Source organism: Parus major, chromosome 1 (genome assembly GCF_001522545.3).
Source record: "Parus major isolate Abel chromosome 1, Parus_major1.1, whole genome shotgun sequence".
Lineage (NCBI taxonomy): Eukaryota > Metazoa > Chordata > Aves > Passeriformes > Paridae > Parus > Parus major.
In genome coordinates, this window is record NC_031768.1 from 84,544,072 (window position 1) to 84,569,798 (window position 25,727).

Genomic DNA, 25,727 nt, shown 5'->3' on the forward strand with positions numbered 1-25,727 from the left:
GCCCTCTCTCCCTGCTTTTTTTTGGGGGGGAGCAGCTGTTTGTGTGTGTATATTGGGTGGGAGAGCTGTCTATGGAGGACTTCCCCCTCCCCTCTCCTTCCTTTCAGTGCCGCCTGTGACCCCCCTCCGACCCTCCCTTCCCCCTCCCTTTCCCTGGGTTCGTTCCCGAGCTCTGTGCGGGTGGGACTCCTTGTAGAAAACAGGGATAAGATGAAATAACTATTTTCGTTCAGCTTGGCGCTGGTAGCCGGTCTCTCTACCACCTCCTCCCTTCCCCACAGCTTGGGGGGCGCTTTACAGCCTCTCCCCCACCCCCCGTCCCCCTATATCTCTGTTCGTTTTTACCTCTCCCCCGAAACAAGAAGGGAACACACGCACACACATATACAAACACATGGGAATGTCCCGATCCCCAGTGACCCTCCCCCCCCCCTACACCTCAGTTTATTTGGGATGAGGAATGGGTGTCACGGAGAAGCCCTGAGCCCCCCCCACGGCTGCTGTTGTGGGCCGTCTCCTCCCCACAAACACAGACAGCCATTGTGTGCCACCTCCATCCCTCTTTTCTTCCCCTTCCTCCTCCCCCATCCCCTCTTCCAGTTGCGGGGGGAACAAGCTTTGGCTGCTCGCTGCTGCTCCCCCGCCGCCACCTGAGACGTGCGAGGTGGAGGGATAGGTTATGCACTCCGCTGTTTGCTTCGAGCTGCTCTCGCTCTCCTCTCCTCCCCCTCCAGTAGCAGGTTTGGTTGCCAGACTCTCTAATCCCAGCTGCCCGCGATGGATGCGGGAGGGCCCGGGCCAAGAGAGCAGCCTGGGGAAGGAGGGCTGTGTGGAGGCGGCCGCAGGAATACAGAGGGGAGGGAGCTTGTTGCTCTTGATCTCTTGTCTCTGTTATTCGTTTGGTTGTTGCCTCTGCACTCTTGCCACATAGGGAGCCCGAGCAGCTCATGGCGCATGCTCGGCAAGGCCCCTTGGAAACTTCCTGCTGCTGGAGAATCCCGGCTCAGGGCTGCTTTTGGTCCGAAAGCCCCTACTTTTTTCCCCAAAACGCGCTCGCTCTCGCCTCCTCCATCAAGTCGACCCTGACTGGGGAGGGGAAGAGGGGTGTGTGTGTGTGATTAAATCGGCGTGTAGGTGTTTCCTCATATAAAGGAAGTTGTATTTTGCTAAGTGCAGGTGTCCTGACTGTGAATTCACAACAGCCACTGCTGAAACAGAATGAAACATGATTAATGTGTTTTCTCCTCATGTTGTCTGTCAACATGAAAGAGACAGCTGAAATCTACAAAATTCTGTGGAAAACATATTTAGATTCAATTCCCCACTACTCCTATACCTCTTATTCTATATAAAGAACTGTCTCAGTCTTGAGAAACTGTTTAGAAAAAACATTGTTCTGTTAAACTGTTGCAAAACTTATTAATAAAAACACCAACACATTTAAAAGTTTGAATTTTTAGTGAAAACAGTCATTTTTAAAGTGGTGTCTGCAAAGAAAATTAATGCTCTTACTGTGTGGCACAAAGTGAATGGATATGTAAGAGTAGTTTAGTTATGTGCACTGCAGAATAAATTAAACTGAAAAGGTGAGATAGTGGCCTGTGTTTTAAAAATATTAATTTTATTAAAAAATACCCAAACACTATAATTTCTGATGAGTTTTAATTGCACAATGGGGGTTGTCAACAGGGCGGTGCTTACTGGATGACTCTTTTCTAAAAAGATTTCAAATGACTTGTGTTACAGTTTGTTTTACGGGTTTATTTGATACTTGTCGAATTTTTAAACTTTATATTGCCCTTCCTGTTTGGCAAGGGACATTCTCCCTGCTTTAGAACAGCCCCCTCAAATGGGAGCAGATGCACCTTCTGAAAGTGTAATGTGTGAAGTAGTGGGGTTCTTTGCTTGTGCTTGGTGTAGCTGATGTAATTGTAGAGATAATTATCGTCTCTAAGAAAGAAAGTGATAATTGGTGGGTGTCTTGGATATCTTTTCCTTTGATAAAACCAACTCATTTGGCTTGGTCTGTAGTCTTGGTCTGTGGTGCTGTCGTGGTTTTAAACTAGTAACTAAAGAAATTACTTATTTCTTGTTGTGAGATATGGATTAGAACAAGAGCAAAACAGGCCTAAAACTTAAAAGGAATAAGGACAGTTTATTAACAAACTACAAGAATAAGAACACTAGAGTATTACATTATTACCTGGTGCATTTTTGGGAAAATGGCTGCAGTGACTAGATTTCTCTACATGATTTTTACTTCAGATAGCCCTCAAGGTGGGCTTGTAAGGGTACAAGTTATAAAGTTGCTAAACACTGATGGAAAACTGAAGGGGTTCTTTTATTTCTGAACATTTGTTATTTATAATTGTATGTAGTTTTCCTTGTAATGCAAAAGGATTTTGATTTCAGTTTGTAATGGACGGTTAGTTTTGCTTTTGATACTAACATTGCTTGACAGTGTATTTGCAGTGACATAATAAAATCTAGGGAAATAGCTACGGAACCTCATAGTGTTGGGGTTTTTCTCCTGAATTTTTAGAAATTAAATCTCAACTGACATAACACCTATTTGTAACTCTTCATATTAATCTTGCAATTAAGGAAAGGAATCAGTAGTTTGAGGGTTTTCTTAATTATCTTTAAAACTTTTTTGATAAAAAAAGTTTAGATACTCAGCAGTTTAAAAATGTGGGATTTTTTTGTGGGTGGTGTTGTTGTTGTTTGTGGTTGGTTGTTTAGGTTTTTTTAAGCATGGCCTATATTGTCTTGTCTGAAGAGTTACTCTTGGGAGATGACAGCAGAAATTACTTCCTTGGCATTAGGAGCCCCTAGGAGAACAAGGAGCTTAACTTTGGATGTTGTTCAGTAGTTGTATAACAGTCATATTTTCTTTCCTGTTAACAATTAGAACAAAGTACTTGCTCATTATTAAGGAAGCAAGGTATAACCTTTCCGTACAGGAAGAGATGCTGAGCAGTTGCTGACAGCTAGGAAGCTATCAGTTATTTCTTAGGGGTTTTTTAGATTTTTGTAATCACATAGACAACACTTGGATGTATTATCTCTCCTTAGCTGAGAATTTCAAGACAAATAGTAAGGACAGCAGTGCTCAGGTATGAATAGTTTTCAATACGGGTCTGACTAATTGCGATAGCAAATTAACCCGTATTAGTAGCACGCTTTAACCTACTGTACACAGGTTGGGATTTAGTGAGTAATGCCAAAGATACTTGATTGGGAAAATAAGAATGTATGGTGTTGATTTCACCTATTGCTATTGAATAATGGGATAAACTGAGAGATCTGGAAATAGTCTGCTACTTACAAAAGCTCTGTGATAAAATAGCTTAATTTTTCTGCTTGGTGGCTCATTTAAAAGTTTTAACCATTGAAAAAAAGTAATATGACCTATAGTTGTCTGGTGAAGATTTTATGAAGAATAATTATCCTGCCTGTATGGATGCTTATTCTTGCTTTAAGTACAATGTTGTGACTTGTGTTGCAGTTTTGACAATCTTGAATGTCTTAGAAAAGGGTTAAAGTTGAGTGTCTGTCAAAATGGTGGCAGTGTTAAGTCACAAGATTTGCTAGTTGATATGCCTCTGAAAGTAAATTGTTTCTTGTAGGGTTTATTAAAAAACAACTGCTGTGTTTTAGCCCCTGTTGGCAACTCAGCCCTGTGCAGCCACTCACTCACTGTCCCTATGGTGGGATGAGGGACAGAATCAGAAGGATAAAAGTTAGGAAACCAGTGGGCTGAGACAGGCAGCAGGAAAAGGGAAAGAAAAAGGGGAACTTGTTCACCACTTGCCATAGGCAGGCAGGTGTTCAGCCATCTCCAGGACAGCAGGGCTCCGTCATGTGTAAGGTGATGGCTTGGGAGGACAAACACCGTGGTTACCAATGTTCCACTCTTTCTTCTTGCCCCAGCTTTACATGCTGATCATATAGTCTGGATATCCCTTGGATCATTTGGGGTCAGCTGTCTTGCCTGTGTCCCCTCCCATCTCCTTGTACACTTTCATCCCCCTCGCTGGTGGGGTCGGTGAGGAGCAGTAGAAGCTTTGGCTCTGTGTGAGCACAGCTCAGCAACAACAAAATTAACTTGGTATTCAGAGGAACAGGTTGCCCAATGAAGCTGTGGCTTCTCCATTCCCTGGAAGTGTTCAAGGCCAGGTTGGTTGGGGCTCTGAGCAAGCTGCTCTAGTGGGAGGTGTCCCTGCTGATGATAGGAGGTTGGAATTAGATGATCCTTAAGGTCCCTTTTAACCCAAATCATGCCAGGATGATAAACACTGTTTAAAACAAAGCTCCATACCAGCTACTATGAAGAATATTAACTCCAAGTCCACCACAGGGACCCAGTATATGATTTTAGCTGTAACTTCTGGTGGCTGAGAGCTGTCATTACAACCATGTTGCTGTACTTTTAGATGCAAAACTAAGGTAATGATATAGATCATCCTGCCTTATGCTATGGTACTGCATCTCCTTTGCCTCTGCTTGTTTCCAAAGGCAAAACTGCAAACAGGAACAAATTATCACAGGAAAGCAATACTTTTTCTCCTTGTTCTTACAAACAAATGCTGTAGTGGCTCTTTTGTTTGCTTGGGATTTTTTTGTTTAGTTGTTTTTTTTTTCCTTTTGGTTTGGTGGATTTTTTTGGGGTTTATTTTGGAGAGAATTATTACTTGTAGTAGAAGCTGAAAATTTAAATAGTAAAAAATGTGGTAGAGGGGGGCAAAAACTATATTTGTATTTAGGTCTGTGTTTAAGGAACCATGCTAACAAGTCACCACCTCCTTTGTGTCAGTAAATAGCTTGAGAATCGGTATAAATGTTAATTAAGCACTTGGTCTCTTGTGAATGAAAATATTAGTAGAATGTTAGCTTGCACAACAGAAATCTAATTTTACACATGACTACGCAAAACACTTGCTGGTTTGCCAGGTTCCCTGGTGTGTGAATGGGAGAACCTCTCCCAGAGGTGAATGGCATCTTCCAAAGTGTGCTAGGCTGCATTAGCTCATCGATTTTTGCAGGCTTTTCTTAGCAGTGTGGTGTTTGATTTGTTCTTCATTGAAATGGCCACAAGTACACATGCTTTGTGTGTTCTTTCAGTAAAATTGCATCAAAATCTTGCTAGTGAAGATCATGCTAAAGATAGTCTTGAAAACAGTAAGTGAATTTTGTGTGGATTTCCAATCTGAAGCATTCTTCCTTGCTCTCACTGCAGCTCAAACTTCTTTGTCACCTTTGACTCTTGACAGTCACTCTGACAGACTGACCTAGCCTGGAAGATTGTTGCTTAATTGCAGCATGAATGTGTTATGTTTGACTAGGGTGTTGTAATAAAACCCCTCTGCACGTTTTGACCAGGACTTATGATTTAAAGAAAGACATGGTGAGGTGCAAATGCCTGGTAGGAGGTTCATTTTTCTGGATCTTTTCTTCCCTTTTCTGTCTTTATAATGAGTGCTTAAGTTAATGGCAGGCAGCTTATGGAAAACCTGTACAAACTATTTGTAGGGTATACCTGAAAAAAAAAAAAGTCTTCAGGGCTACCATGCTTCAAAGCAGTAAGTTATGTTTTATAAATTACTGTATTTTCCCTGAATCTTCTGGACACTTAAAACATTTTTTCAAATTAATTTGGATATTGAAATAGTTAGTTTTCAGTAGGTTATGTTTGTGATTTTTTTTATTGTCATTCCAATACCTGGAAAGTAATACAATGTTAAGCTCAAGGGTTTTTAACCATTCTCTGAAGAAGTTTACAATTAAAGTTGACTTAAACTGCTGCTGAATATATATGGGAGAAAGGTACCTGAAACTTTGTAGCTGCTTAATATAACAAACAAAGGCAACTCTATCTAATCATAAGGAGCTTGCAAGACTTCCAAGATCAGCTGTGTTCCCAAGGAAAAGGGTAGTGAAATGGTGTTCTGTTAATGTGATTTGATTTTTCTTGTATTTAATGTTTGATATCAAGCATGTTTGTGTACTATTGATCAGACATTACAGGGTTTGATGTTACTCTTAGGTAAAAAGTTGTGATATGTTGCAGCAACTCGTAATATCCACAGTATATTGGTTAGTATTAAAAGTAGGTGATAAATGTGATACGGAAGTACTGTCAAACATTGCTTCACTTTAAATTTAATAATTGATATTGTACATAAGATTTATTACTTGGTTTCAATGAAGAAGGATTATTTCATGCAGTGTCCTCTTATGTAAATGGCCAAAAATCTGACATAATATTGGTAGTGTCTGTAGTGCTGGGTGGGTGGGGTTTATTCTCACATTATATATTGCTGTATCTTCTTCATTAACATATTAAGTGTGTGGCTATATTGATATTAAAAGGTTTCTTCTACCCTAAAGCTGTATCAGGAGGTAATGCTTTTCATCTTCTCTGCAGGCCTGAGTGTTCATGTCTTTTCACACCCTTTCTTTTGTGAATAAGAAATTTTAACTGCTGTTCTGAATCAGTCAAGTAGTTATCACCTTAATGAAGGCTGACCTGACTGTATTTGTGGAATGTAAGTATATAATAGTGCCTTCCTGCTGCATCTAGGGACTGAACCAAAACATTTATGTCAAAGCCATTCATCCACCACCTGTTAGTAAAATGCTGCATTTTTAACTTGGGAACTAACTAATGGAGAATAAAAGCATAGCTAGTGAACGTTAGAATTTGGTGTATTTTTTCTGTGCTTGTTTCATTTTTTGTGATGGAGGCTACACACTCATGTTTCTAGACACCAAATTGAATAATTTGTTTAAGGTAGACTTCAGTGACTTGGAGCTGATATCCTCAAACAGCATAGCAGGGTCAAATCTGGAGAAAATGAGTAGCCAGGGGATCATTCTTGTGCTGACTTCATGGGAAATAAGTCTCTAATGCAGAATACACTCACCTGGTCTACACTTCAGTCAGTGTAGATTAATCTGATATTAAGGTCAGTGTGCCACATCTACACATGCTCTTCAGTTATTCATTTAAGAAGTGAACTTTACCTTGGAAATAGTTATCTCATAACTATTCCTATTTTGTTAGTTTTTCCATGGGGAGACTTTACACCTTTATGTGTATTGGACTGGCATGTCAGCTCATCCTAGTGTGCTTTTATATTTATGCTGTTAATGCAGTTTTAGGTAGACTCCACATCTCATGATCCAGCATAGAAGCCAGGAAAACACTATTGCTGGTGAGAGAAGCAATTCAGTCTCTTTCCAGTAACACTGTCCATCTGAAAGAGATGGCAGAATGCCATATGGAATGGAAAAAAGGAACTGGGGATACTGCTCTCTGGGCACAGATGAGCTACAGAACATCTGAAGCCCCCTCGCAAAGCTCAGCCTTCTTAGGGATTATGCAGATTCTGTTGGAGCATGTGGCTTCATTGAGGAAGAGTGGTATACTTTTAGTAGGTGGCTATATTGAATTCCGACACTGGTTGGTTGGTACAGAACTGGAGGAAAAGCTTCTGATATTATTTCCAAGTCACAGTCTTAAGGTTTATTTCAGGACAAGTATATAAGAACCAGGAATGTAAGTGGAAATTCTTGTGGCCAATGTTCTGTGGTACATTTGTATTGAAAAACTTGATAAACATCAAAATGAGTTGTGTGTGACCTCATTATTGAATGTAAGGTGGATGGTTTATCCAGCAATCCATCACCATTTTGCCTTGGCAAGCTTCAGAGGTCTACAGAAGCTCTAAGAATTTGTCAGAAAATTCTCCCTGGATCCATTGTTGTAGCTCAGGGTCTTCCTTAGTTTTCAGTACTTACCATGAACTTCTTTTCTCTTATGTGGGATTACTTCAAGTTGTATTGTCTAGTGTAAGAACACTTAGCTGATAGATATGTGCAGTTATTAGTGCCCACTGCCTGGTACATACCCTTCTGAGCTCATCCCAAAGCTGACATTTACATTATAGAATCACAGAACAGGTCAGATTGGAAGGGAAAACAGTGGGTCACCTGATCCAATTCTGTGTTCAATCATGGTTATCCTAGAGCACATTGCAAAGGATTGCGTCCAGACAGTTCTTTAATATCTCCAGCAGGAGACCCCTCAACCTCTCTGGGCAGCCTGTTCTAGTGCACGATAAAGAAGTTCTTTCTCATAATCAGGTGGAACTTTCTGTACATCTGTTTCTGCCCATTGCCTTGTGTCCTAGTGCTTGGCACCACTGAGGAGACCCTGGATCCATCTTCTTGGCATCCTCCCTTTAGATACTTACATACATGGATGAGATCCCCTCTCAGCTGTCTCTTCTTGAGGCTGCATAAGTATCAGCTTTCCTTCTAACAAAGATGCTCCAGCCCCTCAATCATCTTCATAACCCTCTACTGGACCTCCTCCAGGAGCTCCATGTCTCTCTTGTACTGAGGAGCCCAGACCTGGACACAGCACTCCAGATGTGGCCTTACTGGGACTGAGTAGAGGGGCAGGATCCCCTCCCTCATCCTGCTGGCAAGGCTTTCCTTAAGGCATCCCAGGATACCTTAGGGATGGCCTTCTTAGCAGCAGGGGTAGTGCTGGCTCATGGACAGGTTGTTGTTCACCCTGTCCAAAGGACTTCTGGGTTCTTTGGAAGGAAGAGGGCTCACTTCTAGCAGGTCAGCCCCCAGCCTGTGCTGCTCTGTGCGTTTATTCTTTCCCAGGTGCAGCACCCTGGGTCTGCCCTTGCTGAATTTAAGAAGGTTCCTTCCTCTCTGTCCATCTCTCCAACCTGTCAAGGCCCTTCTGAAGGGCTGTACAGCCCTCTGGGGTGTTGGCTGTTCCTCCCAGCTTTGTGTCACCAATGAACTTGCTGCAGAGGCATCTACCCCTCCATCCAAGTAATTGATGGATGAGTTATACAGTACTGGGCTCAGTATTGAACCTTGGGGGTGACACTGCTAGTGACAGGCCTCCAATTAGATCCTGTGCTGCTTTGGGATCAGCTGTTCCACCTTGCTGTCTACTCATCCAGTCCACACTACCTGAGTTTGTCTATGAGAATATTGTGAGAGACATTGTCAAAATCCTTGCTAAAGTCAAGGTTCACAATATCCACTGCTCTCCCCTCATCCATCTAGGTAGTTGTTTCATGGTAGAAGCCAATTGGGTTGGTCAAGCATGATGGAATGAATCTATGCTGATTAATCCTGATCACAATGACAGAAAGAATTCCTGTATGTGGGGTGAAGCAGAGGACAGGAGCTACCGAGCAGTCAGAAAGGGGCAGATGATGGGGAAAATGATGAATAGATAACCTGATAAAGAATGCTGTGGCTATGTGCTCACTGCTGCCTCAAAGTGAGTTACCTTGCAGTTCTTTGGAAGTGCCCATTTTAATATCAAGGTCTCTCTCTGGGCCGTACAATGCTTCTTGGTACAGCTGTGTTCTTCCACGTTCAAGCTGGGAGTTGGAGGTGTTCAGGACTTGGTGTTATCTGCCATAGTTGGGACAAGTCTCCTCTGGTATCCTTCTAGGACAATTTCTGTTGTGCTCCTTTTGGAGGGAAAGCAGGTGTATGGCTGGTGAGAGGGCTTAACTTGCATTCAAGGAGTATCTCCTGACGCAGGCAGTGTTCCCTGGGAATGCAGTGTGCACTGCAGGGATCACCCATCCCATGGTGGGGGAACTGCCAGGCTGGCTGGGTGGGCTATGGTGCTGTGGAGCACCCTCCCACTGTGCTGCAGGAGGAGGGTGCTCCACATTACTCCCTACTTGAGCACTGATGATGGGGCAGAGCAGTGCAGCAGAGTTTAATGGTTGGCTGTTGATGTTTCTTGAGTTCAGTAAAATGTTTAAACCATTGAGAAATAACAAAATTTGTAAAAGGTGTGTGTATTTTTTTATTTCCTCCAGCCTTGCAGTAAGAGCACAGTGTTCTAGTTGTGGAATAGCAAGGTCCATGGCTGTTCTTAGCAGTAAGCTGATCTTTCCATCCTATTTCATTACCCTTTCTCCTCTTCCATTTTTTCTCCAAATCAATGAACTCTCCTTTGCTTCAGCTCATTTATAAAACTAGACAAACATTTTAGCATTAACAGGTATTCCTTAGTAGCCTCTAGCATTTGTCATATATTCCCCAAGAGCTAAACAAAGCTCTTAAAGCTCAAGCAGTAGAGAATTTCTCAGAACTTCTATAGATATTCTAACCATGTTGATGTCTAGTGGTCTGGGGAAAACAATTTCTCTAAGTGAAAGGAGGCCTAATTTTCGAGATTCCTATGTTTCAGCAGCTCTTTTTTAGTATTCAGTTTCTTTCCATTATGATCATTTAGGTCTTTTAGTACTTTGGAGAAAAATGTTGCTTATACTTTTGAACTCACAGGCTTGGTCGATATTTGAAGGATGGGTATGAAGCAAATTATACCTTACCTATCCTAATCTTGAAAATCCTCTTTTCCAGGAAAATGGTGCTTATCAGCATGAAGCTCTGCCTGTTTTTTTGGTTGTCTAGAGATATACAATTTTTTTCTCCTAACAGTTGTCCTGAACCAGTAGTATGCTGAATAAAAATGGTTGATTAGATTTGTGTGTAAGTAAACACTTTATTTTCTGCTCTACTCAATGTCCCTCTGGTACTGCCCTGGCTATTTTCCAACTTATCTGCAGCTATCTAGGAGCACCAGTGCCAGGGCACATTTATTTCATTTTAGTATTAATGACTACCAGGATTATAAAGGTTTTCTCTTGAGAACGAGCTGTGATAGTTCACAAAAGCTGTATTAATTAGTGAATGATAAAGTGTAGAAATTTTAGTTTGATCCCAGAGCCTGCAGTGTGTTGTTCTTGTAGTTATCAACAATATATTGCAATAAAGCATCCAAGCTGTGTGGTGGGGTGCAAGAACAACAAAAAGGAACACTTAACCCCTCTCCCAGTATTGCCTGGAGGTGGTAGTTGAGAGGGAACCAGTTTAAGCTGGTATAGAGTGACGATGTGAATGCCCTCCTTTGCAAAAGACTCTTCCCTTAAGTGGCAAAATTATCCCTGGAAATGTATGTTTAAGTTTAGACAAAATCTGTAGCAGACAGCATTAGCTGACCTCCTAAATAACATGTTAGCACTGTGTATCAAGGTTAAGAAAGTTTAGCAGCAGGTAAGGAAAATTGGTATGGCAAAAAGGAAGCTTTTGGAAGACCTAACCTTAATAAAGGGAGATCAGAAGGAGTAGTCATAAGTCAAGGAATAAAAGCACTATCTCCTAGATGACAGAGAATGCTCACAAAACTAGTAGATGTCTCTGAATACAGGTTGGACAAATGGGAGTAGGATGGTGAGGATAAGCCTAAGGGCTATGGGTTGGTTTGTGTGCTGAGTAGAAATAGTTTGAAAGGTGGAAATGTAACCCCGCTGAAGTCCAGGACGAGAACATATTCATAGCTAGCAGTAGAAGGAAGGAAGCTAAAATGTCCAAGGGGAATTTCCAGAACATGTGGACAGAAAAATGTGTTACATAAAAAGAAGAAAAATCTAGGAGACATGGATGGCTAAAATCATCAGCCACAATGCAATAATTAAAATAAGTATGTTACTGAGAACTTAAATAACCGTTTTGCATAAGGTGTTAATTAGGCTAATTTTTGATATCTTGGTTCTTTTGATATCTTTGGCCTTTCTGGTAAAAATGATGAAATATGGCTAAACTGATGTATTAGGAAATTATGTGGAACATGGTTAATAATGTGGAAGCATGCTGAATTGCCTGGATTAGGTATTAGCTTGGCATTCTGAAAAAGTTTAGAAGTACAGCTGGTAAAAAAATAATAAATGGGTGTGTATTTGAGTAAAGAAATGGAAATCAGAGCGACTAGCATGTTTTAAACACTTTAGCAAAGATTGAGGAAATCAAAAGCAAGGAACTTTTTACATCTAGTTTTGATGAACTTTATGAAATTGTAAATTCATAGTTCTAATAGTTGTATTAGGTATTCTCCAGAGACAAATACTCTGCTGTTTTCTTTTGAAAGCATGGATAGTTCCTTCAAAGCAAAGATAGATGGCTCATGTTTGACATATGCTTACATACAGATGCAGTATTTTTAAGGAGGTCACTGATTAAGGTGGTTGACTTGGCGTTCCAGAGCAACCTTACGTGGCATGACCCAGATAGTAACTCTCATGCCCAGCCCTTTCTTTGACGTTATTCTTTGTGGCAGGGGGAATCAGGTGAGGCATGAAGAATGTTTTTAGCCTGTGCAGTCTACAGCCCAGCATGTTAATGCAAATTGATGTTACCAGTGGTCTGTGTTCTTGCTGTTGATTTTAAGTTAGAACTTGCCAAGGAAAGCCTTTGCTTTCTGTCCAGTTCTGACAACCCTACCTGACAGAAAGCTGACAGAACATGAGGGAGTGCATCTCTCAAGCCAAGTCAACCACTGAACGTGAGCCAGTGTCCAGAGTGGCCATCAGTTCAGAGGGAAAGCACCACGATAAACCTTAAACTGATTAAATAACAGGAAGTTGGTTAGAACAATAGTTTATTTTGTCTTGGTCACTGTAGTATAAATAAAGTAGAATTCCTAATTTCTGTAATTTTGTTTTATAGCATGGGCAATTAATCTCATTTGCTAAGGAGCTAGAAGGGTATGAGTTGTTTTTAAAAAGATCCAGGTGTAAGATGGCTAATTCAGCCTAAGGGGAAGCAGTGCTGTTGATAAAATAATATTGCCAATGGGCAACAAAACTGCAAGTGAAGGAGAGTTGTAAACATGCATCAAATCATAAAGGAAAATAACAAGTACATCCCAGAGTATTTAAAATTAGCTGTTAGCTGAACAAAATACTCTAGGTAGTATGGTGATAAGTCAGGAAAGCATCCTATTAACTTGGACATGGAGTTTTAAAATTAACAAAGTAACAGATAGCATGAGGAGTGGGCTGAGAATTATGCTGAAACTTGGGGGATATGTTATTTTGAGTATGTGTATCTGCCTCTTGTTTTGTCATTCACTTGTTTGCTTGTTTGATTTTATTGCTCAGCTGTGGCAGCTCCACCTTGGAAGATAATGCAGAATGTAGAGGAAGGAGGACTGCATGACAGTTTATACTGTTGACTTCAGAGGGCATTTTTAAAAGTATTCAAAGCAAGACTCCTAGAGTTTTGCATTCCTTTTATAGTGTAGGACCAGAAACATGGTGCATTGAATGAAACTCAAAAATAATTGAGATTTAGATGCCTTTCACATGTTCTGTAATTGCAGCTGATTGCTGCAAATTATTATTGAGGCCAAAACCCAAAAATATTTAGAAACTGATGAACATTGAGTTGTAGTGAAAATATTTTAAAATAAAACTAAGAACATGAAGTTTCTTGTTTTTATGTTAAGCCAGGCTCTGTGAAAAGGTGATTTAAAGCTAACCTAGGGGCAGGTAATGTTGTTACATGTGCTGTAGATTTTCTTTACACATGTTCTGAAACAGCAGCTGGTGGTCACTGGCACATTGAGTGATACACACCATGGCTCATCATTTTCTTTTCCAAATGCCGTGCGCTCTCGGCTGTTTTTACTGCTCAGTGTGTTGATCTTCCTGTCTGTTTTGTCTTATATGGGAAGGGAAGGAAGGATTTGATGGCAGAAGTATTATGCTTTCAGATACTGTTGTGTGTTTGGGTTACTTTGTGACACTTTCCATCTGTCTGCAGCCCAAGCCGCCAGGTTCTTCCCAGATCCAGATAGCATGTGTCTCTGGTTGTGTAGGTTGGAGGGTTTGTATCTCAGACGTGAGGACTCAGTGATGGCAGGCATTGTGGAAATGGTAGCAACAATTTCAGTGTCCCTTCAGGCTGTTACCCTGGTCTTACTTTCTAGCTCACATTAAAAGTTGTGTAAGAGGTGGCTGATGGCAGCTGAGCCTGAGTTACTGAGAGGAAGGGAGGCAGCAGTGCTGCCAGTCTGGCAAAGGGGTCTGAGGCTTTGAGGTTGCCTGGACAGACAGGAGATAATGTTGACCCTGAAGGTAACAGTCTTGGCTCCCCTGGGAAGCTGCAATGGCCCCAAAGTTACAACCATTTCTTGCAATTAAAAGAATTATTTTAATGGGGGTAGATATCTTAATAGTGTTGACAGGTCAAAACATGAGTTTGCTCTTGGAAATTCATACCTAAGAGCTGGGCATTTCAAGGAATGAAACTTCTGTGAATCTTCACTTAGTGCATGATTTGGTTACCAGTTCTCAAGAGGATATGGTTTGCTTTAAGTCTAAATCATTCTTTATTTTAGATCTAGACTTAAGGGAGTTGGTGAAAAACCACACTGTGTTTTTATGTACTACAAACAATTTGTCAGATAACTGTCTTGGACAATTCTGCTTCTTAAATTTCTATTCTCACATGCTTCCTGGGTGTTTCTTAAGACATAATGGACAAAAAGTTGCTGTGAGCTCTGGAACGATATAAAAGAACCTTCATATTCTGTGCTAATTGGGTTAAAGTTGTAGAATTCTTTGTTTGGGATCATAAATTCATCTGTAGAATAACTTTCATCCAGCTGTATGACTGCTACCTTTCGCAGAAATCTATGTCAGCTGCTGGAAATGTTGCTCTGTTATGATTGTTTTGCCCAAGTCTCTGAGATATGATGCATCTCATTCTGGATATCTGATATTTTTATAAACTATTTTAAAATTTCACTTGCACTGCTGATAGATTAATGAACTCATATTACCTTAGAGCAGAACAAGCATGAAGTTACTTATTTCCAGTTGACAGGGAGCGTGTTCTGCATTGCAGAATGACTTGCGTTGGCTTCACCTTCAAAGTTTGCTTATCCTGATCTTTAAAAAAACCTAATGTTCACATAATGCTGCTGCTTGTCAAATACCAAATGCTTATTGAGTAGTACTCAAATGTTTCTGTGCCAGTTTGTCACTGCTGGATGCTTTGAAAAGCATAAGATGTGTGTATTTGCACTGTAGTTTTATTTTTGTACTTCTTTAGGGTCCAGTAAATAAAAAATATGAAAAAGATTATGGTTTGCAAGACTAGGCTTTCAAAAAAAAAAAGGTGTCTGCAATATTTGACAGCTACTGAGAAACTACAAAGAAATACTTGCCTGTTGCTATGGTTCAGTAAAATTGTTAGTAAATGAAAGATAAAATGGTGAATCCCTGTATGTAAATGAGTTTTATTTGAAATACAGGTTAGGTCACCAGTGACTGGAGAAAAAAACGTGCTGTTTTAAAAATTAAATCTGAGAAAGGACAGAAATGTCTTTGTAGTAGATCTCATGTGATGCATGGAAGAGGATAAATATCTGGGGCTCTTTGGTGTTGTCAGGCTTGGGGTTGTTTCTTATTGGTTGGTTGGATTTTTCCATTTGAAGAGAAGATTGAGGAATTATAATTCCTCATATATACCATTCTTGGTAATGAAACTTGCTTTAGAAAGGTGGTTTTTATTCAACTTGAGTTTTTTAATACTGCCTTTTTATTCAAGTGAGAGATGTGGGAGAAAGTGATTTTGTAGTATAATCAACATCCTCCTCCTGTTAATGCTGTTAATATTCACACTTGGACAGTACCTGAGAAAAGTGGCAAAATTGACACCAGAGGGGTGTTTCTAGAAACAAAACAAAGTAAGGGATTAAAATGCATTTACTTATTTTCATATAACGGAGTGAAAAAGGCCTTTGATTCAACTTCTCCTCTAACAGAAAGTGTTAAAAGCAGCTTGTTATGTTTATTAAATGAATAAAGCTAAATAAAGCTGTCAGCTTCTTAACTACTGATGTGTACAACTCTATGCTCATGTGTACTAAACACTTAACTTATTTCACTGCACTGAGGATGCTTTAGTTTAACATAGCAGGATATAAGCTTTCACCTGAAGTTAAGTGCTGCCATGCTTAGATGTGATTTTGTCTGCTGGAAGTGTTTGTGCACAGATAAGTTGTAGGAGCTCAAGTCAGATCTGCAGTGGTAATTCTATGTGTAATGGGGAGCATAAGAGCTTAGGGAAGGGTTTAAGAATGAGATGTACCCACCTCCAGTACCTTATAATACTCCTGTATCTTTAAGACCTCCCCCACTGAAAGAGGTGGTTTTTCTGGAAAAAGTTGCCAGACACTCTCTAACAAAATTAATCTCTCCAAATGTATTTAGCAGAGCTCAGATGTTTAACTTCAGGATGAGCTGACTCTTTCTGAAAGTGTGTTTCTCTATATGGGTTGTAAATGGATTATATGGAATTAGCTCAGGTGTCAATATCCACATTTGCTTAGATGACCCCTACTGCTATGCTGCTGCCCTTTCCTATTTCTTAATGGCAAAATATCTAAAAAATTCCAGGAGTTGGGTGAAGACATGAAAGCTCAGGCTCCTTTCCACAGGAATTATACTTTCTCTACTTCTTTCCTTGGTCCCTTGAATTTTGCATTTCTCTTCTAATTGCTTACCTTCTTTCTGGCCACCCTCTTAGGAGAGGGTGTTGTAATTTTGGTCCGAGAGTAAATGAAGATACTGAATTAAATTTTACTGCTTGAATGGCTGTGTAACTTTTTAGTGTTAGATCAAAAGGTGAGCATGGTGAACATTGCCATCTCAACCTCTTTTGCTTACACCTTTTCTGCAAGAGTGAATATCCATGATTAGTGGCCAGCAAGTGCCTCCGTCCAGACTGACATCTGGATGTAAGTCCTCCTTTTGCTACCGATATTTCTGGAGAGGGCTTGTGCTTCTGAGTATGTGCCTTTTTAGCATTTCTTATTGCAGAGTTGGGTCAACCCCTCTGATCAACCTGCTTGTTCTTTTTGTTACGGCTGTTAACTCCACTTGTGCCTTCTGTCAGACACCTTTGTGCCTAACACAAGCAAAGTGGGCAAGTGTATTCTTCATCATGCTCCAAAGGCTGGCTCCTAGTGCCTGAACTGGGCATGTTGATGCCAGCCACTGCAGCTCATCTCTGCTTGCTTCTTACAATGGAAGAAAAAGCTAACTACTGAAATTTCTCTGAAGTGATCTTACCCCAGTATATCACAAGCCATGGAGCTGCATACTAGCACTGAGGAGCTTTGAAGCACCCTAGAATCCTCTCCTAAAGTGTAATCTTTACAATAACTTTTCACCTTTGTCATTGAACCTTGAGAATTCTAATTACACAGTTCAGGGCTAAGGAAGGAAATGAAGAGGATTTTCTGTTCATGGTTTAAACATGGTTGTATTGGAGACTGAGATGCATCATCAGGCAGGAGGGTCCTGGAGTAATTTTAGTGTTCTGTTTGTACCAGCTAGAATGAAGGATACCTGTACTGCCATGTCTTTGCTTTCATGGGGTGTGGTCCCATCAGTTTCAGTCAGGGTTTGCATATTCCCAGATGACAGATCAGCAAGTCAAGTGCACTTGACTTTAGACGGTAGAAATGTACAGTGTTGTCCCTGCATGTGAGTTAACTGCCAACAATGGCAGTCTGACAATTTCAAATGTTTTCAGTACCTGTTTTTAGGGGCAGTCTGCTTGTTTGCATATTGCTGCCACAGCTTGATTTGTCTTACTTGCTCTTCACATGTCCTAAGTTTGTGGACTGGAGCCCATTTTTTATTCAATATGTTTTTTGAGTCAGTAAGCTGGGCTTTCATTTGCTGTCTTTCCTGGACTATTTCCAGTTTCTAAAGTAGATTCTGTGCTATTTTTTCCTGCACTGTTTTAAGAGTAATACTCTTTTTTCTTCTACCTCCTATTCTTTTTCATTGCACAGTACAGCATGCTTTTCTTGCTAAATTTTATGCTTTATTCTAACATCAGTGCTGCTTTTGTTATCCTTTCTGCTGTTCCTTATAAAATATTAGCTTAAAAGGTCCCTAACATTCCTAGGCACTTAATAGCCAGAGAATGAAATATGGGGCTTGTGAAAAATTAAGTCATCTTCTATCTGCTAAAAGGCTGCTGAAGAACAGCTCTCCAGCAATTTTGTTTACTTTTGTATGGCCTTTAATTCCAGCTTCAAGAGTTATGCCAATGACAATGAAAGTGATTTTTTTAATCTCAGTTTCATATACAGTGAGAAGGCGACTGATGGTAGTGTGCACATTAGAAAGCAAAGCGTATTGAAGCAGATTGAACGCTAGACAAGAGAAGATTGTAGAATAAAAGATACGGGAAAAAAGGGTGCTCAAGGTGGTGCTGTGGGTTTAGGAAAGAGTGTTTGTGAATATGCTTCTTGGGAAAGGACTGGGGCGTGTTGGTTGATAGCCACTGAACATGAGCCAGCTGTGTGCCCAGGTGGCCAAGAAGCTCAGTGGCATCATGGCCTGTATCAGCTGTAGTGTGGCTGGTGGGACCCAGGCAATGACTATCCCCTGCACTGATGAAGCTATACACCGAATCCTTTGTTCAGTTTTGGGCCCCTCGGTACAAAAAAAGACATTGAGGTGCTGGAGTGTGTCCAGGGAAGGGCAACAGAGCTGGTGAAGGGTCTGAAGCACAAGTCTGGTGAGGAGCAGCTGAGAGAACTGGAATTTTTTATTCTGGAGATGAAGAGGCTTGGGGGACCTTATCACTCTACAACTGCCTGAAAGGATGTGGTAGCCAGGTGGAGGTTGGTCTCTTCTCCCAGGTAAGAAACAATAGGGCAAGAATAAATGGCCTCAAGTTGTGCTGAGGAGGTCTAGTCTGGATATTAGGAAAATTTCTTAATGGAAAGGCTTGTCAAGCACTGGAGTAGGCTGCCCAGGGAAGTGGTGGAGTTACTGTTCATGGATTTACTTAAAAGATGTGTAGATGCAGCACTTGGGGACGTGGTTTAGTGCTGGGACTTGGCAGTGCTGGGTTGGACTGATGCAATGAGGTCAGGATGCAACTCTGCTAGAAAGGTCTGTTATGTTGGTGATGTAATTTACCAAAAGAACTGGTGGTAGAAAAGGCATTTTGGTCCCAGTTGAAAACACTTGCCATGTTGGTCACAATTCATTTGCAAGCAGCAGTGAAAGAGGTGGTGTGCTGGGTTCCTCTCATGGGAATGTGTAGGAGGGAGTTTACCAGCAGGATAAAAATCTTACCTTTGCTGGCTAATGTTAGAGTGACCTGTGCTCTTAATAGTCCAGGTAAGAGGAAAGTCTTCTAATACGTATTTGTACAGATTAGAGAGATAAATGTACTTGGATATTTGTGTGAAAATGATCTAGCTGGTGAGCATCCAGATTTCAAAGTGCTTTCCTAGGATAACAATGTCATTTAAATGTGAGCGTGGTTTGTTTGTTTGTAATGCCTGCCAACAATCTTTCTAGGAACAGGATATAAAACTGCTACTTGGTGACTTGTTCGTTCTGTTTTGATCTGTGGTTTAATTACAGCATGTTTAATTGCTCTTTTCATTCACTCAGGAGGCAGAGCAGTTTCATTTTATCCCCTTTCCTGTGGGTCTTTTTTTTTTTTTTTTTTTTTTTAAGAGACACTGTTTGGTAGGATAATACTCATCAAATGACTCAGAAAATAAGATATTTAGATTGTCCTTTAATCAGGAACAACTGCTCTTTTTCACATGAGGTCACATGATTCCAATTTATTATTTTTATGCCGAGCTTGCTACGTGAAGGTGTTGGAGCTCCTTATTGCCACAATTTTTTATCAGAGGTTTACTGAAATTTCTTATCTGGTTTCAAACTAGGGGGTTTTGTCTTTCCATTTATTTATCATGCCAAGTTCATACCAAGGCTGCAGTTTTTCTCTGTGATCTATAAATTTCTATGAATTACTAAATTAATCTCACATTTCCCTTATACTGAGTTAAGAAACAAATTAGATAGTTCTTCAAGAATAATATTTGTTATAAACCAATGCTGGTGCCAAAGGGGAGATACTATTACCTTTCTTTTAGTCAGTGTTTGCTAGTTGTTTAATGAAACAGAGGAGAGATTTCTCTTTGGTTAAAACTAATCTAGAAGACAAGATGTTTGCTGCCTCAGACCACTAGTGGGACTTCAGACTTCACACAGAAATGAAGGAGAGTATTAAAGATGCTGGAAATGTGGTCAGTTGTCAGTTGGGGACTCTTCTGCCTTTTGTAAGAGATGCAGCTGACTGGTTGTAAGCAAATTTATGCCTAAGAATCTGTCTGTAAAGGGAATTAACTGCATGGTTAGTGTGTGTTGGGCTAAGTGGAAAATTACCATAGAATGGTTTGGGTTAGAAGGGACCCTAATGATCATTCCAGCCACCATGCTGTGGGCTGGGACACCCTCTCTAGACCACACTCCTCCAAGCCCTATCCAACCTGTCCTTGAACACTTGTGTAGGTAGGGCATCCACAGCTTCTCTGTGCAGCCTGTTCCACAGTGGCCATGTACTGACTCTTTCCTGATGTCTGAGGAGATGCTCTTGCCTTTGCCTGTTCTTCCAGGACAGCTCCTTCTAACACTCACAGCAGAGCAGTTTGAACAGGGTGGAAACCATCTTCTGTTTGCTATTAAACTCTGTGCAGGGTGCCAGTAGCTAATCCACATTAGCTGTGTGCAGGTTGCTGAGAGCTCCCATCCCTTAGCAGAAAGGAGGTGGGAGATCATTAATGATCTCATCAATTTCAACTGTCCTCTTGCTCAGTGGGGTGTTACTTGACAGAGCAGTCATAGCATGCAGAGGTAATTTTGGTCAAGGCAGAAGAATGGAAAAGAACATAATGGTTAATGGAAATACTTGCCATATAGGTCTTATGAGTCATTTTATTTCCTCCACTTGCCAAAACAAGTTAGCATGGAAAATGGTTTACTAGTGTAACTGGGAAGACCTGTTTGTGTTCATGAAGCATGAAAACTGCCAGCGGCCTTTGCGTCCCAGAGTTTTATTTTTTGTTCCTTTCACCCCAGGTCCCTCCAGCACTAAGAGTTCAGTGTTCCCTTACTGGGTCCCTGAAGGAGGACAGTAGGCATAGGCTTTGCAATCCACATCAATATCAGGTGCTCTGTGTACATGATGATTCTGATCCTCCTGTCTGTGTCCAGCACTCCAGATCTGCTCTGATACCATGGATTTTTTGTTTATAATAATTTTCAAAATAAAAGATTCCCCCATCCTCCATGTGGACTCAGGACTTTGTCATGTTTTTTGTTTTCATCCGCTGTTTCAGGCTTTTTTAGGCGAGTTGTAAACCTTTTCATTTTGGCAGGGAAAATAAATAGGGATGAAATGTGGGGTTATGGTTACATGCAAAGTTGTCTTTAATCTGTGGTGTTGTAGGTGTTTGGAAGTTATAGCTTTTCTAGCCAGATGATGGGGTTTTCACATATTTATATGCTTTCTCTTCCATTTCAATTATTCTGATGTTCCAAATATTAGACATGTCACTGATGTGTAGGATGCTCCTTGAAATGCTGGAGTAGACAGAATAGTGTTCAAAGGTCCATATGACAACCTGCCCTCCAGGGAGGTACAGGGCTTAACAAATGGGCTGAACTCCACCAGAAGTCTTATAATTGTATATAGTGACTCATTCTTCCTGGCTTATGACTTCTTCCTATGCAAAGTATGTATTTTTGAATATCCAGCAGAATGCACCATGCTTTAATTATAGCCAATTCTTTGAAACAGTTATTTTACGTAAGTGCTGCACAAATGCTATTAGCCCTGTTCACAGTCCTGGTGTTTTCTCCACTGCATAAGCATATTCTGAGAATGTTTCAGAGAACTCCTTATTGCTCTCCAGAGAGATCAAAGTTTCATAAAAGTTGGAGAAAATAATTCAGATTTAGAGGGTTCTTTTTGATACGTTCCATCAAGCTTTTTTGACCAAAACCTCACACACAATGGCAATTACACAAGAAGGATGCTGTGCATTGTTCCTTCCCTTATGTGAAATTTTTAAAAATGCAGAACATTCTTATACAAGTTCCTGAAATGAGTGATGCAGGTCTCACATGAATGGAGATGAAATTTTGCAAAGGAGATAGTAGTCTACAGTTGTTAATTGCTGAAACAACCCAAAATAGTTACGTTATGTCCGTTCTCTTTGGTGTTATGTTCTTTCTCTTAGACGTAGGGTAGAACAGTGTTGTAAAAATGATCCGTACTGATGTCTCAATTCAATGAACGCATTTCAGGAATTCTCTGTAGTCTGAACAAAAGTAAGTTAATTTATAGTTATGCAGGTTCAATGCATTTCTGAGAGGACTGAAGTTGTGTTTACTAGTGCAGTTTTACTCCCTGCCCGCTAAGTGCTCTGGGAGAGATTTGCCACCACTCTTTAGCCTTCCTAGGCCATCTCCCTTAGCTGGTGTTTTCTGGTAAGTCAGGTGTACATCCTGTATTATTTACAGTTACTTTGGATTTAATACAGAGTTTGTTTCTCAGTCCTGTAGGCTTCTGCTCCTGTGGTTGTTGGGGCACATAGGTGGTCAGGCTGCACTCCACACACTCCCAAGAGAGCAAACTAGACATCAGTTTCTTCTCCAAACCTCCTGCCTCCTTCATTACACCAGGAGGTTACTGTGGGATTCCTCTCAGTGAAAGGAAGAGGCAAAAAGCCAGCCTAGAAATCCAGTCATTAATATTGTGTAATACATGAAAAGCATCTTGAAAGGGTAGTAAAGGGAGAATGGATGTGTTTTGTGAAGTTTGTAAAAGTAATCACATTGATACATCCTGAAGATCCTGGAAATACAAGAGCTGAAATGCTGAAACTGAGAAAAGTGAAGTTTCTGTAGATACTGACACAACTCAGGATGTGCTGACCCAAGAGTACGCTATTAGTCCAATTTTTAAATTTTTTCTCAACAGTAAAGCTCTAGCAGGGTTTTTTTTTATCGACTGGGAATTTGATTATTTGAAACAAATCACTTGTGCTTCTTTAAACTAGGATGCCTATCAGTATGTACCTATAAAAAGAGGTCTGATTAAAAGCAAACAAAAAAGGATGCTGAACAAAAGCTTTGATTCAGCAAGATTTTGAATACTCTGGCTCAGTTCTGTCACAAAAACACAAGCAGAGGTTTAGTTGTATGACTTAACATAGATAGAATAGAATGGATAGAATTGCTCATGTGTATAAAGTGTTTTGTGCTTAATTTTGTTAGTGCCAGCTTCTTGGCACTTATTGGGGTTAAGACCTTTGATCTTTTTCTTTTTAAAATAGATGCTAGTCCAAAATCATGAAAATCATCAGTTTTCAGGAAAAGCAAGGAGAGGTACTAGGTGTCTTCAGTATGTAATGGAAATATTATATGCAAATGGAATGAAAGAGAACAAGTCAGGCAAGTCAGCCAACAACAAGTTGTTGCTTATGAATTATCTACACTGAAAAGAGGTTTCTTTGAGGGTACCAGGCTGGTACTTTTTATATTTATTTATTTATCAAAGGAGTTTGCATATAAAATTTCTTTATTTCTGAAACAATACAAGCATTTTTGTCAAACTGATTTTTTAGCAACTCAATGTATTCACCTGAAAATCGAGGCACTTGATGGAAAGACAAATGTTGGGTGAATTCAAATTAGGCATTGAAAATATTCACACCAGTAATGTATAAATGAGTAAAAGATCAAACATCTCAGTGATAGCTAGTTTAGAAAAAAGATATTTGATGTCTGAGTTGTTTTTCCTGTGTCAAATAAGCAGAAAAATCATAAATTGTGAGAATAAAAATTTTTTGGGTTTAAAGCTTTCAATGTGTGTGTGCTTGGAGTGCTGAAAATGCTTTTAGAACATAAAATTGTATGCAGAGTAGAGAAATAAAAATACTTGAAAAGTTTTTTTTTGACGTTTTTCTCAACAAATTACAGATGAGAAAGCTGATGTCACTGGGCATTCAGAGTTGCATTAATAATTATCAATTACATACTTTTTAGAAGTTATGATACTCATTAACTTATAAAATAAATGTTCTGCAAATTTGCCACTTGGTGGTGCCAAATTGATTTATAAATCACAGCTGTGAGCTGAGACAAGCTGCTTAAATTGTTTCGGAGGAGTGTACACTAAGAAATACATAAATTTGGTTGGAAAACTTTGTGTCAGCAGTGGTGCAGCTGTACTCCACAGCACTTCTGGCAACTGTTCCTCAAGCGCCATATCTTGTACCTCTGTCCCTCCAGTACAGGAGTAAGTGCATGGCAAAGGTATGTCTGTGAAAACAGAGTTTCAGGAGCATTACTTCCATACCATGCACCTGGTGAAAAAATAGTTTGGATCTAGTCATATTCTAGGCATGGTGCAGAATATGTCTTTGGGGTTTCTGGAGGCATCTGCAGGTGTGATGCATGCAGTATTATTTTTGTATGTGTTTGACTGTAGTAGTTCCTGTACAGTTGTGGTTTTAACACTGCCAGAATTTCCACAGGTTTATCACTGACTTCTATATCCTTGAATTGAAGGGTGATGATTATCCTAAATGTAAATCTAAACAGAAAGACTCATAATTAAATTAACCTTTCTCCATTTCTCAGTTGCATGGCAGCTCTTCAGCAGGCTTAAAGGCTCTGTTTTATTAAAATGTCTTAATTTGTCACAGTGTTTCAGTTTTATCAGTGTTTAGCATTGAAGAATATTTGCATCAGACTTAATGACTTCTTTTTGTATTTTTCTTTCTCTCTGTCTCAATATTGCAGTACCAAAAGAATTGGTGGAGCTTCACTTGAAACTGATGAGAAAGATTGGGAAGTCTGTCACAGCAGACAGATGGGAAAAATACTTGATCAAGGTACAATATGCATGTTGTATTATTCTGCAATGCTGGAATATGGTTGTGATGGGCAGTTGTGTGAGCAAGCCCTAATATGAGCTACAGGAGCCTTGGGCTGTGCTAGCATTGACACGCATGCATCAGATCCCAGCTTAACTTGCAGGCTGCCTAGGCTTGTGGAATAAAGTCTCTGAAAATAACCTCAATCTTCTGCATGTGAAAGAGTGTCCACCCCCATAATTGGCAGGAATATACTTTCTTGGGTACTAAGACCCTAAATAAAGAAGATTTAGAAGCCTGCAAATGGGCTAAATTGAGCACAGATTTATACAGTGGCAGTTCATTTGTATGTCACTTGTCCAAATATGATTTAATTACTGTGATTTGGCTGCTATTCATACAGGAACCATACAGAGGTCTTGTAGCATGTGTTGATAATAAAAGAAAGTATTGCAGTGATTTATATCTTCATGCTCAGGATGGCACAGCTAAGATGAAAATATAATTATGCATCAATAAAAATAGAGCATCCCATTGTTTTACATAATTCTGTCTTGGTATTTTAATTGCAGCTGTGTCTTTGTTGATACTTTACATACAAATAGTTTCCAGTTTAAATAATTTACTCTGCTTCAAAAAATGAAAATATATAGATAGTCAAAATTAATAGGTTACTATGTCCCCTCTGGATATGTTTCATGTGTCTTCTAATCCACAGAATTGTAATATTGTTATTGTCTGTACAGTCGTGATCACATCTTGCATAGAAATACAGCATCACGGTAATAGCAACTGTGCAAATAATGGTACTTGGCAAATCCAGCAGCAGATCTCCCCCTTAAATGCTGTCTATAAGCTCTACATATGTATGACTTTGTCTTGAGGTTTGTGTACCCTTTAAGATGATGATGTTTTTGGGGCTGGGAATGCGTTGAGAAATAACCTGCTAAAGGGCCTTTGTTAATTCTTACCTGTTAACCAATTGTAAAGCATTGATGGTAATTTTTTAAAATAGTAATGTAATGACTTATATAACTTGTGTGTACTTTATGTATTACCAAGTACTGTGGTTACTGAATTGTGTTAAATTCCTTAATAAACCCAAAAA

General features: G+C 40.0%; 1 protein-coding gene across 7 annotated transcripts in view; it reads left to right on the plus strand.

Moving 5' to 3' along the window:
* Positions 1 to 25,727, plus strand: part of RSF1 (remodeling and spacing factor 1) — a 63,390-nt gene that overhangs the window by 548 nt on the left and 37,115 nt on the right. For 5 of the 7 annotated variants that reach the window (XM_015618319.3, XM_033516530.1, XM_015618274.3 and 2 more), the window contains one exon: positions 24,546 to 24,637. In XM_015618319.3, the coding sequence (XP_015473805.1) occupies positions 24,546 to 24,637 (92 nt within the window). Of the gene's footprint in view, positions 1 to 6,502; positions 6,549 to 24,545; positions 24,638 to 25,727 lie in introns of those variants that run through there. The other 2 variants (XM_015618292.3, XM_015618311.3) reach the window with 2 other exon arrangements.